General features: G+C 32.1%; 2 protein-coding genes across 5 annotated transcripts; one reads left to right on the forward strand and one right to left on the reverse strand.

The window, feature by feature from the left end:
* Window positions 1–3,742: 3,742 nt before the first annotated feature.
* On the reverse strand, window positions 3,743–6,551 carry LOC100809317 (transcription factor bHLH113). 4 transcript variants are annotated; one of them, XM_006605912.4, is made up of 5 exons: window positions 5,631–6,551; window positions 5,397–5,516; window positions 5,122–5,184; window positions 4,885–5,007; window positions 3,743–4,366 (listed from the first exon to the last, which is right to left on the reverse strand). In XM_006605912.4, the coding sequence occupies exons 1-5, from the start codon at window positions 5,964–5,966 to the stop codon at window positions 4,178–4,180; spliced, it is 831 nt and encodes a 276-aa protein (XP_006605975.1). In that variant the 5' UTR covers window positions 5,967–6,551; the 3' UTR covers window positions 3,743–4,177. The 4 variants fall into 4 exon arrangements, with proteins under 4 accessions (XP_006605975.1, XP_014628407.1, XP_003555279.1 ...); XM_014772921.3 differs by having other exon boundaries at window positions 5,122–5,187; window positions 5,397–5,507; window positions 5,631–6,522; XM_003555231.5 differs by having other exon boundaries at window positions 5,122–5,187; window positions 5,631–6,520.
* Window positions 6,552–9,501: 2,950 nt separating this feature from the next.
* Window positions 9,502–11,568, forward strand: LOC100809854 (uncharacterized). The gene has a single exon (XM_003555232.5). The coding sequence runs from the start codon at window positions 9,755–9,757 to the stop codon at window positions 11,339–11,341; it is 1,587 nt and encodes a 528-aa protein (XP_003555280.1). The 5' UTR covers window positions 9,502–9,754; the 3' UTR covers window positions 11,342–11,568.
* The last annotated feature ends 5,205 nt before the right edge of the window (window positions 11,569–16,773 follow it).

Consider the following 16,773-nt stretch of genomic DNA (forward strand, 5'->3'; position numbering starts at 1 on the left):
GCTTCAAAATATTGAACAAAAATATAATTCAATTAATTAATGTATTCTAAAATTATACTTTCAAAGTTCGACGATACTTACAGTACTTTTTATATTATAATAAATGTAAGCAATGACACCTTTAAAGTGCATTTTACAACCATTGATTACATCAACAGTCAGTACTATGATAAAATAATTACACTAACACTCTCTATAATTTATGAAAATTACAATTTAATACTTATCATTTTTTTACATTGCTTTAATTTCCCTTCATTTATATAACTGTAAAAGAAAAATCAAATAAGATGTATGTTGTTAGAAATGGTATATATTTTTATAGTTTTACATAAGTAGAGAGCGTTGTATAGAATCATGATTCATGAAGGAGTATCAAGTGAAATTCATTAATTAAAACCTCTTAACTATAGTTTGCTGAGATAGCCAGCGTGCCATGCACGTGAAGTTTATTAAAAGGAATTCTTAATTAGTATTGGGAAAGACTGGGAATTGACTTTGAATTGGTCTATACTCTATTCTCAGCATTTTGATATATAGATTGATCCATATCTCAATATCAATATGACATTATCCTCCCCGGTCAGTGGTCTAACGCCACCTCGGCGGTCATTTGGGCTTCAGACTCTGAATCCATGCTCATCAATTCATGGTGTCCTTATTATTATATATATATAAGTCAAGCATGACAAACACTCTTGACATAATGACATTCAAAATTTGAAGCAAACAACTTTTAAGCCAATTCAGTATTCACACCTACATTTACACTCAATATGAACTGGTTATGAATGGGCCAAGCCAAGGATAAAATTGTCGGGTCAAATTTCTTGGTTTCACGTTGCTTCCAGTCCCTGATATCATGCAGGAGAGATAGGAATTGTTATTGTTGCAAACTACAACCGACATCAGCGCAAGAAAGCTACTCTTTCAAGTATGTGTCTGTAATATTTGAATTTGACTACAAATTGTATATATGGTCCCAACATGACTTTCACCAAGTTAATTAATCTTCTGCCTTTCGAATGACTGGTCGGAGTGCCTATATTGATTGCATCGAGAGAAATATCTACCAAATTTCATATCATCTACAAAAGAACTTTGCAGAAAAAAAAATACAAAAGAACTTCCATGTCATGGATAATATTCCTTACTATCTAATGTTCAGTAATTGAATAATTGAAGCTTCTAAATTGAAGAGCAGCATGTGGCTTAATACAAAATAATTTGTCTAGTACAACTATTTGGATGATCGTGGAGTTTTCTTTATCATTTGACATGCAATTTTCATATGTGCTGAGGGACAAATTTACCAATGAGTTTAGGGGGAAAAACGGACCTGCCCCTACCTAATAATCGGCAAATTTGCTATTTTTTTTTATAGATAGCATGTTTCCTACATGAAAAACAATTATGTTTAAGTCTTGTGGGATCATTATGAATGATAAACTTTCTCTCTTAATATGTAATGTAATTGAGTATTTAGGACTCTAACTTGAAATCTTTTGTTAAACTAAAACAACCCTATGTCAAGTGATGGGTAGTATAATCTTAGGATGATATTATAATTTATTTAAATTTGTAATTGTCTATTCACAATTTCTACTATGACTTATATATATATAAAAGTCATAGTTAAAAATATTTTAAATATATGAATTATACTTTTTTGTTTATAATGTAATTTGAACTGTAATAATTGATTATTTTTAACTATTAAGATTCTCTTTTAAAAAAAATGAAGTATGGTAGATTAAAAGAAATAGAATTATAAAGATCAAATATATAAATAAAGATGAAAAAATAATTTGAAATGGTTGCAAGAAATGTTTTGGTTGGTTGTGGGAGTAATGTGAGAAATGCATTCCCAAATGAGAGAAAAGAGAAACTATCAAAAAAATGTAACTTACATATTTTCCTAAAAAAAAAAACTAAACCAAGGCTAGTGTGAAGGGTCAACCGTTGAGTCGTTGACGGGCGTTCGGTGTTGACAATTGCTTCCTACACCTCCTTCAATTTCCATCTGCACCTACATAATTTATAATATGCCAATGTTTCTCTTCTTCCTCATACTGACCACATTCACCCCTCAGCCTCACCCTCTCTTGCTTCTGACGGTTACTCTGTAACCGCCTCTCTTCATTCGTTATTCTCTCAACAAATGTCATTCTCCATAGTCACAGTAGAATGTGTTGGACGTAACTTTTTTATATATTTTTTTCTTTTGGAACACCGAATACGTAACACAAATTTTGTTAAACACTTTTAGATTTACAAATCCAGAAATATGGAACAAAATTTGTGTTACGGATTCGCTAATCAGAATATGCAAAAACAAGTTCTAGATTTGCATTTCCCAAAATGTACACAGATGAATATATGTTACAAATACCTTAATCCAATAGTTATTTGTTAAGGATCCGGATTAAGTTTTCTAGAAAAGGATTTGATGCAAATAGAATTGTATTCTGGAACTGTTGCAAGCTACCTTCAACGGTGATGGTTGCCTTGCCTTTGTCGGCGGTTGCTGATACGGTAGGTGCAAAAAGAAAACAAAGAAGAAAGTAGGCGAGGTGGAGATCCCGAGGCGAAAAAACATGAAGGGGTGGAGATTAGGGTTTGATGGGATTGCAAGTTCAGTGTAAGAGACACCTAAGCACATTTTTGTTCGTTCGATTTATTTTAAAATTCACATGGGGTGCAGGTGGCAATTTAAGGAGGTGTAGGAAGCAACTGTCTGTTTTGGTCAGTAGGGTGTGTTGTGTTCATTATGAGCCGTGGTATGTATAAAAAATGTTCTGAATTCGATGGTGAATTTATTTTGAAAACCTTAACCAAAATTTGGCTTTAACTCAACCTGGTCAATCCTGAAAATTAGTTGGCTGGCAATAAGTTGAAGTAGCCGTAATCCCAAAAGTATTCTTTACTTTTCAAGTCCAAGATTTTATTCATATTCAAAAGCTTTTATTGCCCAATATCCAGTAAACAAAATCAAAGGCACAGAATGTAGCCATTTATAAAACTTGCTAGTCAATTTTGATGTATAAGCTCGCTCACAAATTGTCTACGCAGGCAGGATTCAGCAACATCTTAATAGTTTAATCTATAATTTTAAATTTTAAAATTGTCTCTTTAATATTTTATGTAATAAAATATCCATTATTAAAAAAAATTATTACCTTCTTAATTTTTTTAAAATTAAAAAAACTTAGCACGAAAATTTACCAGTTATCATAAACGGAAAAAATAGAGGAAAAAAAAAGAAAGGCGTTAACCAAACTAGAAACTACGTGATACTCATTAGATAACAAGCAAACTAAGCATGTAAAAATAACAAATTGTGATTTGCCCTTTTAATAATGTGGGAAGCAAATTGCTATGTAACTCCAATATCACATTCATATCAATGAAGTCGCGATCACCTCATTAGGAAATGGTGCCATAATATCACGCGTATTCGGATGTTGCACCAACTGTTACTGAACTTGCACCACTACTATTTATTTTGTACAATACACCAAAGTCCAAACAAAAAGCACAGCAAAACCCGTCACATGTGACGACACCAGGAATTAAATATCCTAATACGATTATTTCAACGGTCATATCATATAGTTGAATACTCTGGACATGCTCTTATTATTTATATACTCAGGTGAAATTTTAACACTATCAAGACTAGATTATTGTATTGTTTTTCCTTTGCTAAAACGTTGCCTGTGATGTGTATATATTAAAAATATACGGAATAATAACTTCATTAATTGCCTTGCCTACCGAAATTTACAGACAAAATATATATTAAAAATTAAAATATATGGAATCCTAGACTTCTAGTTCAGGGTTCAAGGCCACCACACATCCCTAAATCCTACATAAAATATTTCCTACCTTCCTTCTATAGAATATTGATATGATATATAGATATAGGTGTCCTAAGAAAAAGGACCCCCCCAAAACCAAAACCAAAACAGATGTTACATAATTAAGGACAAAATCATGACCTCTGGTTTTTACCAATTGTGTGAACTTTGAACCATTCTTTTTAAATGTTATCCCTCTTTGCCATTTCCTGTATTTTACCTCCTCACCCATCCATCTCCATATTGGGTACAACTCCAATTTGGGCAGACACAGGAACCCATTTCCCAAAAGGCTACAATTGTTTTAAAAGGATTCATTGATCTTGGTTTCGTTTCACTGCTTGGCTGATGGTGAAATTAACATTGTTCCCTATTGCGGCAGATGACCAGAAATCAGCACCATTGCTACCTGCCACGTGTACGGTGCATCCCACAGGGATCAAGCAAAGACCCCTACTCCTCAAATCCTTGTTCACTTCCTCTTCATTGATAACTCCGTCCCCCTGAAATACCGCATACACAACACAAAATCTAGGGTCATCAAGATTTTCCTTAAATGGCAAAGTGACCACAAACACGGGTCAGTATTTTCAAGTAAGGTAATGTGCAGTATTGTCCCCATCAAGCGGGCCCTTCAACTTACCCTCTCAAACCGACCTTCGCTGGTTGTAGATTTTGTTTAGTAGTGCAATAAACCATACTCATGATCAAGGTTTTTAAAGCACGCAATTGTTGCCAATAACATCATGGCTTTTGCAACCCCAATTGTGATCGCAATGACTGTATTTGTCTATAATTTTTTACAATATCAAAGATTGTGACAAAAAAAAAAAAACACCGTGATTTCGGCCACATCATCAGGGTCTTTGCAACAGAATTGCAATTGTGACCACATCAGCTGCATATGTCTACAGTTTTTTCACAATTTCAAAGACCGCGTTGAAACAACTGTGAATTTGATTTAAAATCTTGCAACATGGTAGAAGAATCTGAGAATGATGAAAGATGGGATGGGACTCACATGCTGATTTTGATGGTACGAGGAAGGCAAACTTTGCAAGTAAGGAGAGCATAGGACCTGAACTTGGTCATGAAGAAATCTTATATAACCCATTGCCTCGTGAAGCACAGATGCTGTATCCGTCTGCACATGCAATTTCAACATTCAAAATCTTAATTCAACCAACCCCTTTTTGAATATTCACTGATCACACAAATTCACAAACTTCCAGTTCTAAGAAAATTGCATCTCATTCACCTTGCTAAAGGGAGAAACAAGCTGTTGTAACGCTGCAATTCGTTCCCCGAGCTTCTCCTTCCTCTGCTATTCAGAATAATATAAGTCAAACTACATGAAACTATGATGATATAGCACAATAATATATAATATGTATCTCACTTACAAAATCATAGCACGTTTATTTTATTAGAAAATGACAGGTCTTGTGTCTCTGACTCTGAGAGTGTCTAATTCAAAGTGACGACAGAAAAAAGAAAATGGCATGCAAACAATCCATAGTTGATTTTCCACACCTTTGCATGTCCGGTTGAGGTGGGGTTCTCTGCTTTGTTCTTCTTAGTTTGTCTCTGGCTTCCAACACCAACCTTGGTCACTGATTCTTGCCCCATCCCATTTCGCTTTTTCTGCAAACTCTTCAACCAGAAAGAGACAAAAAGAGAAGAAAAATATTAACACCACCACCAAGATCATTCTCCAATTACTGACAAAGAAAAAAAAAAAAGATATATATCCACACTATGACTGACATTAGACTTAGGTAAGGAATTGAAGGCGGTGTTGGTGTGGTTGCAGGAGGAAGCGCTAGCAGAAGAGGAGTCACTAGAAGTGATGACAGATTTCTGAGGGGTTACGTTGGTTTCAGGAAGCAAAACGTCACCTTGGTTTTGATGGTTGGCAAAACAAAGCATTTGGGGTGCCTTGTGAATGGAGAAAAGAGGTGAACGGGTGTAAGACTGGTCCACAGCGAGTCCCAATGCACTTTCATCATAATCGTCGTCGTCATCTCCGAATAGTAACTGAGAGAAACTGGTCCCTGTGAGTGTGGTCAGATGGTCCACTTCATATTCCTTCTTGGCCTCCATCAAATGGTTAGGACTCGGAATGAATGAGAATGGGTGGGTCTAAGTTCTGACCTGTTGTTGGGTTGGTTTCACTTTCACAGAGAAATGTGGGAGGATTTTTGGATTTTCACTTTTTTGGGAGAAAGGGAAACGGAAAAGAGGGAGTCATGAAAAGAGAGGAACAAGTGTCAAGTGGCAAAGAGTGTGGGAGGACATTTGTAGTTGGAACTATGTTTATGAGAAGGCAGCAAATAGTCAATGTTTGAAAAAAAAAAAGATTGGGAGTTTATGAGAAAAGACCTATTCTTCTGCATAATAATTTATAGAAAAGTGATCATCAGCTTTAAATGCGATTAAATTTGATATTAAGAATTAATTTTATAATTAATCTTAAAAATTGATACTTATGAAATATTATTAAAGAGAAAACTTTTAATTACGATAGAATTAAGGAGCGTGGGGTGAAGTAGTAAATGACAGCCGTTACAGGCTTGGGCTGAGTGAGGGAGGGAGGCACTGGGCTCTTTCCAAGGACGGCTTCGGTTTTCGGCAACCAATGGTCAAACCCACCAGGCCCGAGAAAACCGTGTTTTAGACCTCCAACGCGCCATTTCATCTCACCCTTGAACATAATATATATATATATATATATATATATATATATATATATATATATATATATATATATATATATATATATATATATATATATATATATATATATATATATATATATATATATATATATATATATATATATATATTAGTAGGAAATCTAAACAGAAAGGAAAGAAAAAGAAACAGCTATCTAAGGAGCACCATAATATAAAGCACTTACGAACTCGCAAAATGGTACTACTAGTATTTTTAGATGATTTACCATGTACTACTACTGTACTAGTGTAGTATTATGTCACTCATTTGTCGTGATTTTCCAATAGAATCCCTCCTTGCTAACTCTACCGTACCTAATTCTAAGCATTCTAGAGCATTCTTTACCTTGTAGGATTGGGTATGGATAATCCTTTTTGGGATTTTGGGAGCAACGAGGCTACCACAAAAGATGAACATAGGCATTTAAAAATTGCACATTAGGATTTTGGAGAAACTTTAGTAACATCATATTTTAAATACACTCCTGTTTTTGTTATTACCGGTAATTTGTTACAAATTAGAAAAATATACGAATTTAATTTTATTTAAAGAATTTCAGGTATATATACTTTTGTGAATCTTGATAAATTTTAGCTAATACTACTAAATAGTGTACCTTAAAAAATGTGTTTTATCTAAATTTTGGCTAATAGTAAATAATGTGCTTAAAAAAACTTTTGCTTCTTTAGAGCATGTTAGAATAGAATTGAATTATCTTTTTTGGAACTTTTAAAAATTGTTTTTTATTTTATTTGTAACAATTAAAAAAAAGATGTCTAATAAGAGATTTTTTTTAACAAAATATTTCCAAAATTAATATTTTTTAGTCATTTAAATAAAACAGCATATCTCTAAGTTATTTTGGTTTTCTTCTTCTAGTTTTCTATTACCCGTATCCTTTCTTTCACTCATACATTTTTTTCGTCCACTATTACACTCTAAAAATCGATTTTCTTAAAATTGTTTTATAAAATAGTTTATGAAAAGTTTTAAACTGAATTTTGAAACATTTTTAGGACATTTTTTTTATGATAGAAGAAATTAATTTTAGTTTTTTTTTTATTTTCATTGCAAATTGTTCAGTTATTATCATCTCTAAAAAGAAAACCAATGTATTACTACCACTAGTTATCACCACAGTTGTCATGATAATATTACTTAATTAGTACTTATCACCATTATTGTCAATAAGTAACATTTTGGAATCATTTTTCAAAATAGATGTTATTTTTCAAAATCAATATCGTATTAAATATTTTTTCCAATACTAACATTAATCAATATGTAGTGGGAATAATATATAAGAAAAGTAAATAAGTTATCAGGTTGAGAGATAAAAAAATATATTAAAAAATTAACTAATATTTTTATTATTAAATTTAACAAAATTAATTATATTTTTTTAATGTTTATGTCAAAATCTTAAAAGTTATATAATCTGAAATGAAATGATTAGTACTTATGGTTATCAATGAGCTTTTTCTTTGCTTCTGAAATCAGCACGTGCCTTTAATTCTAAGTACTAAAATAGTGTTAGTTTTCAATTTTTGAATGGACATGTAATCAAGTTCTAATCCAATTCACTATTTCTCACTCATTTTCTCTACTTTTCTTAATTTCTTTGACATGATATATTTTGTGTATCCTCCTCTCTCTCTCACACACATAATCTATTCGAATAAACCTTTTATCTTCTATAGCATGACTAAAATAGGTGTCTCTCTCTTCTTCCTTTGGATATCCTGGCTTCTTTTTCTTCTTTATAACCAGTATACAAAAATGTTATTCGATCGTTATTAGCAAAGAAGATACTTTGTTTGGGTTTATGATAAACCTAAACTACCTAGCAATAATTTCCCCACCATCCAAACTGGGGTTAAATTAGTTATTTGAAAGGAATAATGTGTTTGAGTTGAGCTTCAACTTTCATTCTCTTAATTAATTACGGCCCCATAGCCTATAACAAAGTTTCTGAAATTTGGAGTGCAATCCATGAATTAAAGCTTTGAAATTGTTCTTTTCGATGATGAACGGTTAGTTGGATAAGCACCAATTAATTTCCTTTGAAAGGAATATAGAAATTAAAAATTAAAGTAAATATTAAATATATGTGATTAAGATAAAACACGTGACTCAAGAATAATGAAATAACTATTGTAAGCGCTCTCATATAACTCATAAAAACACTTTCATACAAGGAAAATATTCAGATATATATATATATAATGTAGTAGTAGAAATCATATCTCAAAATAAGTGAAGTATCGAGTGTTTTCTTCTTAGAATGAGGTCTCTCGTGTTTGGAGTGTGGGACAAATTTTGTTGTCTCCTTTAATGTTGGAAAATATTTTTAAGATGCATGCATGCATAAGGGGAAAAAAAATTTAGTGAGATATAAAATTAATTAATATCAGGTCCGATTTCGCATGAGTATTTTTTCTCAAGTTAAGTAAATTTACACAGTATATATGTAAAATTTGCATTAGTTATTGAATTGAACAAATGAAAAATACTACGCTAGACTTACTGCATCAGAATTCAGAAACACTCTCGACGCTTTCATTAGTTTTGCAGTTTTCTTCTGTGGGTCACAGGACTCCCTAGATCACAAAAATAAGTTTTGTTCACTTATCTATTAAACGAAAGACAAATAATTAAATAAAAGTTTTTGTTTTATTTATTTCTTTGTGTGATTCATAGATACCTGACAGCATGCACGCTTAGTTGCCAGCTTCAATGGGCCACACGTGTAAGGCGTCAGGCTCCAGAAACACTAACCATGACAAAATCCGAGTGTCTAGGTATGTAGTTATCACACTAAAACGACAAGAATTTCCACTCGATTCTACAGCCATAGAAAGTAGAAGAAAGTAAAAGAAAACTAACCTTATCAATGCATCCAAACTAAAACCTCAAGCAAGAAGACAGAAACAGCCTCTCAGAACCACCAGTTCCTCATCCCTGCATGGCTTAAACTGCTTCCAACCGTTATCATATCCTTCTTTTTATCACCAAATATTAATTGTTAGTTATTAAGCTAGACCAACCTTAAATTTTCTAACGATTATCATATTCATTCCCTCCTTAAAACCCCGTTCCCCCTCACACTCAATACTCCACATCAATTCACAACACACAATTAAACAAACAGTACTATGGATGTTTGGTCATGGATATGTGAGCTCCCCAACTCGGTGGAGTGGACAGAGTCCGACTCGCCACCCATGAAGTTCGAACTCGCGAGTGAGAAGAAGGAGAACTCAACTCGTTCCATTCACCTGAAAGCCGAGCGAACCTCCGGCTCAGACTCGGAAGCTGCGGTGACCTTCACCGTATGCTTGCAAGGCTTTCACCCACACAACGCCCACAAGCCTCTCTGGGTCTCCGAAAAGTGCCACCTGTCATCAGAAAAGCCCTTCCTCCCTCTCCTCCTGCAACTTCTCCAAGAAATCATATCCCACTCCCCCACGGCGCACGATAGCACCTGCCCCCGTTCCCAGCTCCAGAAACTGAATCCCGAGCCCATCGCATGGATCATGGACTCGCACACACCCGAATCCCTCTCCACCTTCTTCAACCTCGTCTTCACCATGCGCCTCTTCTGGCTCTGCGCCTGCCACGCGCCCCCCGAAGCCGGCTCCCTCTACTTCCACTACCTCCTCGCCCCCAGCCTCCAAACGGCGTCGTCCAAACTCGCCTCCTCCGTCCTCCGAACCTTCTTCATCACCGTGGGCGTCGACACCGAACTCTGCTTCATGCGCACCCTCGGTTACATCATTACAAAGCTTCACATGATCAAAGAACTCAGCGTTGGATTGGGCTTAAAAACGATTTTTCCTTCTCCCAGATTCTCTTACGCCAACGAGACTCACGGTCTTTGGATTCTCAAAGGTTACGCGCCAGTCATGACCATGAAACTGGCGCGAAGCAATAACGTTAAAAAAAGTCAATTCTCTGGCATCGATGCCAAGGAGTCAATTCTCCGTTACTCTCTGGCGCACCACCAACTCGAGGCACACGTGCAGCTAGAATACACCGTTGGGTTTTTCGATGCTTTCATTCAGGTTCGTGCACGTGTCGATAACATACGCCTCCACGTGGCGAGGTTGGGATTTACCCAAAACGACGACGTGGATGATTTCGTTGAGGAGAAGCACTTTCCGTCCCGGGTTCGGGTTTGGGTGGGCCCGGAGATCGGAGCGACTTATTGCGCTGGGCTGAGCTTGGGCCGGTCGACGGAGAACAAAGAGAGCGAAGTGGAAACTAAGAGGGTTGTGGAGGGCAATTTGGAGAAGTCGCAGGGTTCGAATGTGAAAGCGTTAGCCAAGTCGTCGAGGAGGACGCGGAGTAGGAGTTGGAGAATGGATCAAGACGCGGAAGGGAACGCGGCGATATTCGACGTCGTTTTGCATGATAACACTACGGGCCAGGAAATGGGCTCGTGGAGGCCCATAAGTGAAACGGGTGGTGACCCGGGTCATGGGCTGAGAGGGCGATATGCGAGGGCAAATAGAGCGTTTAATAAAAGCGGGTCGGTGGTTATTGCAGGGGATGAATATGGAGAGGAAGTGGGGTGGAGGCTTTGCAAAGAGATGGAAGGGAGTGTGATGAAGTGGAGAATAGGGGGAGAGTTTTGGGTTAGCTATTTGCCCAACCAAGCAAAGGGTTCTTCTTTTGAAACTAGGTACATGGAGTGGTGTGATGAAGTTGATTTGCCTCTTATTCATGGTAAAACAACCTAAGCAAGCATGCCAGTATATATATATGAAAGTTGAAACCCTTAATTCTCTCACCAAATTACCCACGCGAAAAAAAGGATCGGAAAAGGAGGAGAGGTTTCGGTAAAAATGCATGTAATAGAACTAAACTTAGCGACTAGCATGGTTAGTATATGCCTATATGATACTGCTGTTTAGGTGCTATATATATCAATATATGTGGAATAGCCATTGGTGCACTATCTAATTAAGAAAATGCTTCATCTATAGTGTCTGGTTCCATATAGGATTCCTTAGTTAAAATGTCTAAAATTGAGTAAAGCTAGCTATAATATATAACTCTTGGTTAAACTTTTAAGGGCACGTTTAGTTTACAATATTAATTAATTTCTCGTGTTGTGACCTCTATTTTAATACAAAATTTGTGACTAAATTAATTTATAGGCACTTTTTAATCACATTCAATAATTTTGAATCAATTTATTAATTAAAACTAAAAGAAAAACAGATGGTTTAATACTCTCAGTATTTCAAAATGGTTAATTAATTTCAATAATACTTGATGATAAGTGAGTTGAAAATGCTATTGCATTCGATACTTTTAATGAAGACAGTTAGAGAACAAATATTTATTTAAAATAAACTAAATAAAAATATTGTTGTTTTATTGAATATTTATGCTAAATAGAAATGGATATTATGAATTAGTTCAATTAATACACTACACAAATAAGTAAAAATGATAAAATAAAATTAACTGACTAAGTTAAGTCATTTAATATGCAATTTTGACGAGTTAACGTTAATGGAAGTGGAAAAAAAGAACCCGCGGATATCTGTTGGTCAAATTTGTCACATGTAAAAAATAAATATATGCAGATAATTTAACGGAATTTTCTTTACCCATCTGGACATCTGCAAACAAGGTGGGGCAGATATCATAATAATTGTACATTTGGGTACTTGCTATCCGTTAATATACATTTACTTACATGCTCTTTTATTAATATAGATATACCTATAGAAAATATATGTTTTAGATTGTAGTTTTATTTGAATTTATACTTTAGAAAAAATTATTTTTTTTGGATAATTAGAAATTTTATTTTTAAAAAATATGAAAAACTTATACACTTACATACGGGAGAAAAAGACATGAGTTTGTAAGTTTTTAAACTATTGTTTTAGAAAAATTGGAAGGATAATAAAAAAAAATGGTTTAAGTATTCATAGTAGTATTTGCAGCTCCTATTTGTCCAAATTAAGATCACAAAAGGATTTTGTTGATTATTTTTTTTAGTTTTTTTTTTTAGGAAGTATTCACAAATATTCCATTAATACTCGCAAATATCAAAAGAATCTACTGGCAATTTTAAAACGGGTAACAGGACAGGTATAAGCTAGGTTTCTATCTAGCGGGACCAATAGTTATATATTACATGTACATACGTGTTCATCTCACCTCACTCTGATCTCTAAATGTTACATATAATAACCTACCAAAATACATAATCTTGTATCAATAGCAAGTCATCAAAGATTAACCAATAAATTATTAATTCGAGTGTCATTTGATTCAAATTATGGAAGAGAAATCAATAACTAGTTAAGTTCAGAATACAAATTTATAATTAATAAAGTTGATATCTACACATTTCGCACAAATAACATAATGGTCCAAAAAAGTTACCAAAGGTTAATATAAGCTTAACCATCATGATAATTTCATTATTTACTTTTTCATTATTGTTAAAGTCCTCCAGAATTTTGAATGAAAATAGGATTTTTATTATATTTCATTTTTTACTTTATTCAGACCTTAATTATCTCATCACATTGACTTTTTTCTTTAAAATATGTTTTTCTTATTTATTTATTTATTATTTAGAGTGAATTTATTATTTGTCCAATTTATTTTCAAAGAATATATCAATTCGCACTCGATCTAATCTTTTGGCGGGATGACAACAAAAAGAAAAAAAAAAAGAAAAGAAAAAGAGGAGTTGGCCAACCTAGTGAACCTACTTTATTACCTCTGTTACAAATAATGTATAGAGGTTCAAGCTTAACTTTGACGTGACAATAAAATTAGGGGCTCCTCCAAAGAACATTGGTAATAAATATGTTTATTGTGTTTCTGTTAAAAGTATGTCTATTTTAATTATTTTTTAAATATATTTTAGTGGCAACTTTAAAATTAAGTCAAAACAAACACAGACATTAGGATTGAAATGATTTTTCAATGTGGACCATGATGAAGGCTAATTGACCAAAAGGAGTTAATTTTACAAACAAATTATCAAAGTATGACTCTTTCGAAATATTTTACCAAATTAGATTAGTCGATGCAGGAAAACTCTAGTTTGACAAGAGTTTTTTTAGTGCTATGTCATATTTTTTTATATAAAAAAATTGATTTTTCAATGTCACGTAAGTTTTTAGTGGAATTGATCGATGAAAAAATGGTTAGGGATAACAATTTTACTTAGGATACTTGCAAAAAATATTTGAAACAGGTCAGTAGAATAAACATCAAACCAATGAGGATGAACTAGGAGCATATTAACTTATCATGTCATAAAAAAAATCAATAGAAAAATCACCCGTAATTTATTTTAATAAGCCATATTTTTAAAAAATATAATTTGATTGGACAGCCATCTATTGAATTGATAACATTAAATTATTTGACGAGAAATTTAAAAATATAATTTATTAAAAAATTATACATGATTATTTGTCAATTTTTTTATGATATAACAAGTTAATAAATTATCAATATTGTTACTACATTAATTAATATTGTTACTTAAAAGTATCAACTAAAATAAAAAAAACTTCAAAGACTTCACGTAAAAAAAATTATATTTTACTTTAACAAAAGGTTTTTTTAAGCCTATGGATTATAATTCCTAACCTTTCTATAATTCTATATGTGCATGTAAGACAAGTACCAAACCTAAGCTTGGTACATTATAGTTAATTTTTGATGATCTCGGTAGATGCAGCGAGTTTTGCGCTATGCTCTTTGCCTAATGAGATTTAGAAAGTTGCTGAGTTGGCAACATATCATTTGCTAGGATAGAATCCTCGTATGATAGCAGAGAAAATAATACAATTCCCTTCTCATTCTTTATTCCTTTGGGAGGTCCCTAGTGCAGCACCTAACAGAGGACTAGAGGGATCAAGGACAAAGGTTGATCGTGTCTCACAGCGCCGTCAATTTCTCAGAAGGTCCCTAGTTCAGTTTTTTTTTTTTTTTTTTTGAAAAACCACGTGGATGGTATTAAATTAGTTAATTCAAAATTTAAAAGTTGATAGAATTCTATTTTTTTTTTTTACAGAAAATAAAAAATATCAGAATGTAACTTTTAAAAATGCAAATCATCAAAATTGAACGTTTAAAATTTAATTTATTAAAGTAAAATAATACTAAAACATAATACACTAAAAGTAAGATTATATCTATAGTAAATTTTTATAACTTTTTAAGGTAATGAAAAGTATAAAGGAAAATAATGACGGAAGTATGTAGTAAAATAAATACTAAATAAGTAATATTTTAATTTTTTGTAAGATTTATTCTATAAATAATATAACTCTTTGTTAAATGACTTGACAAGTTCACTGAGTTTGAGAACTGAGATTTCCCAAATTGGAAACATGAGTTTGTCGACTATTGGCTTGTTGCTAATACAAAATTGTTTGTATAAACATCTTATTCCTCTTTAATGTTAAAATATACACAAAATACATTTATAAAAATAAAATTACTTACACATAAAGTGTTAATTTAGAAGCCACGTATTTTAGTGTGTGATTGAATTAGTTGTAAAAAACAAATTATTTTGTTAATTAATTAAATAAATAATAATAATTATTATTATCATTATAATATGTTACGTGAAATAAATTTTATATTCAGATATATTAAGTGACAAGCATTTTTAAAATAATATATTTCATTTAGATTGTTTAAATAAAATTACATAAAATGCAACACAAACAAGTTTATAATGAAATTACCTAAAAAAATATTTTTGATGATTAATTTTGTATTTAAATTAGCAAACTACCGAGAAAAAAGAAAAAGAATAAAAAACTATTAATTTCTAATTTTTATCATCAAAAAATAATTTTATTTATTAAATGTATAATCTCAAATTATAATATAAGTCACTAAATAATTTAAATATTAATTTTAATATTTTTCTACCATTTAAATTATAATTTTAAAATTAATTTCACCAAAATAAATTATATTTGTATTATTATTATTATATAAGTAGTATTAAAAAAAAGATTGTTATGATTGTATGTAATTGGTAAAGCAGCCAGTAATATACAAGACTGATTAGTTGTTTGTTTGGATATCAGTTGGGTTTCCGTAATACCTATTTTTTGATAAATCAATACCTACCAAAAAACCATGTGATGTGAGTATCTTTTTAATATTGGAATTTGGTTTTTCTGTATCCTTTTTCTTAGTGATTTTCATATTTTTTGAAAATTACACAATTTTAAATTGAATTATAAAATTAAATATTAATAAAATTAAATATTAACATAAATTAAGTGGACAATAATAAGACAACTGAGAAAATAACAAAAAAAAATCAATTTTCCAAGATTGTCATTTTTAATTTATATTTTATTTATTAAATCTTGGATACTGTATCTCGTGATTACGCTGCCTGCCCTACGCTTTGAATTGCGGGTCATTCATTCCCGATCCCTGCTCTTGACCCACACAAGCCTACAACTCTCACCACTCACCAACTTTCACGTGCAAATTATTACATTTCCCTTTTCTTTCTTTTTTTTTATCCCAACAAAGATATGGAAACACACGGCCATTGTCGAATCCAGTTTATTTTTTTCGAGGTTGATGTCATATTATATACGAGTTCTGTTATTAAATTATTATTTTTATTATGTACTTTAGGATGATTCATTCATTTGACTTAAAAGAGAAATAAAATAAAATTCACATTTTTTTCATCTACCTTAATTTTAAGTTAACATTTTATTTCAATTTTTTTATTTTACCGAACAAATCCTTAATCCGAGAGTTGAAGGTTTTTTAAATCAATTATTATTATTAACAACATTAACAATTTTAATAAATTTCATATAATTTAATGTGTAATTATTTGGGTTTATTTTTAAAATATAATTACTTTTTTACCCTAAAAATTTATTTTAATCTTTTTAAAATTACTAGTTGCATTACTTAATTTTTATAAAACATCTTTAAATAAAACCATTGAATAATTAATTAAAAATTAAATAGTAATTTTAAAGATTTAAAAAAATATAAATTAACGATAATATTTGTTAGATGCTGAATACTTGCATTGCCTGGTTCCTAGAGAAAATGGCGTGAGTGTGGGCCTGCAAATGCGTGTCGAATTTAAAGCAATGTCTGGCGCTCTGCTACTTCATTTTCATTCACT

The sequence above is a fragment of the Glycine max genome, chromosome 20, assembly GCF_000004515.6.
Source record: "Glycine max cultivar Williams 82 chromosome 20, Glycine_max_v4.0, whole genome shotgun sequence".
Lineage (NCBI taxonomy): Eukaryota > Viridiplantae > Streptophyta > Magnoliopsida > Fabales > Fabaceae > Glycine > Glycine max.

What these genes read in the sequence shown, in the direction of transcription:
- LOC100809317 (XM_003555231.5), bottom strand. Translation starts at nt 5,966, where the DNA reads ATGGAGGCCAAGAAGGAATATGAAGTGGACCATCTGACCACACTCACA. An exon ending in CCTCAACCGGACATGCAAAG is followed by an intron (nt 5,188 to 5,396) that starts GTGTGGAAAATC and finishes TATTCTGAATAG; the next exon opens with CAGAGGAAGGAGAAGCTCGG. An exon ending in CGTACCATCAAAATCAGCAT is followed by an intron (nt 4,367 to 4,884) that starts GTGAGTCCCATC and finishes GCGGTATTTCAG; the next exon opens with GGGGACGGAGTTATCAATGA.
- LOC100809854 (XM_003555232.5), top strand. Translation starts at nt 9,755, where the DNA reads ATGGATGTTTGGTCATGGATATGTGAGCTCCCCAACTCGGTGGAGTGG.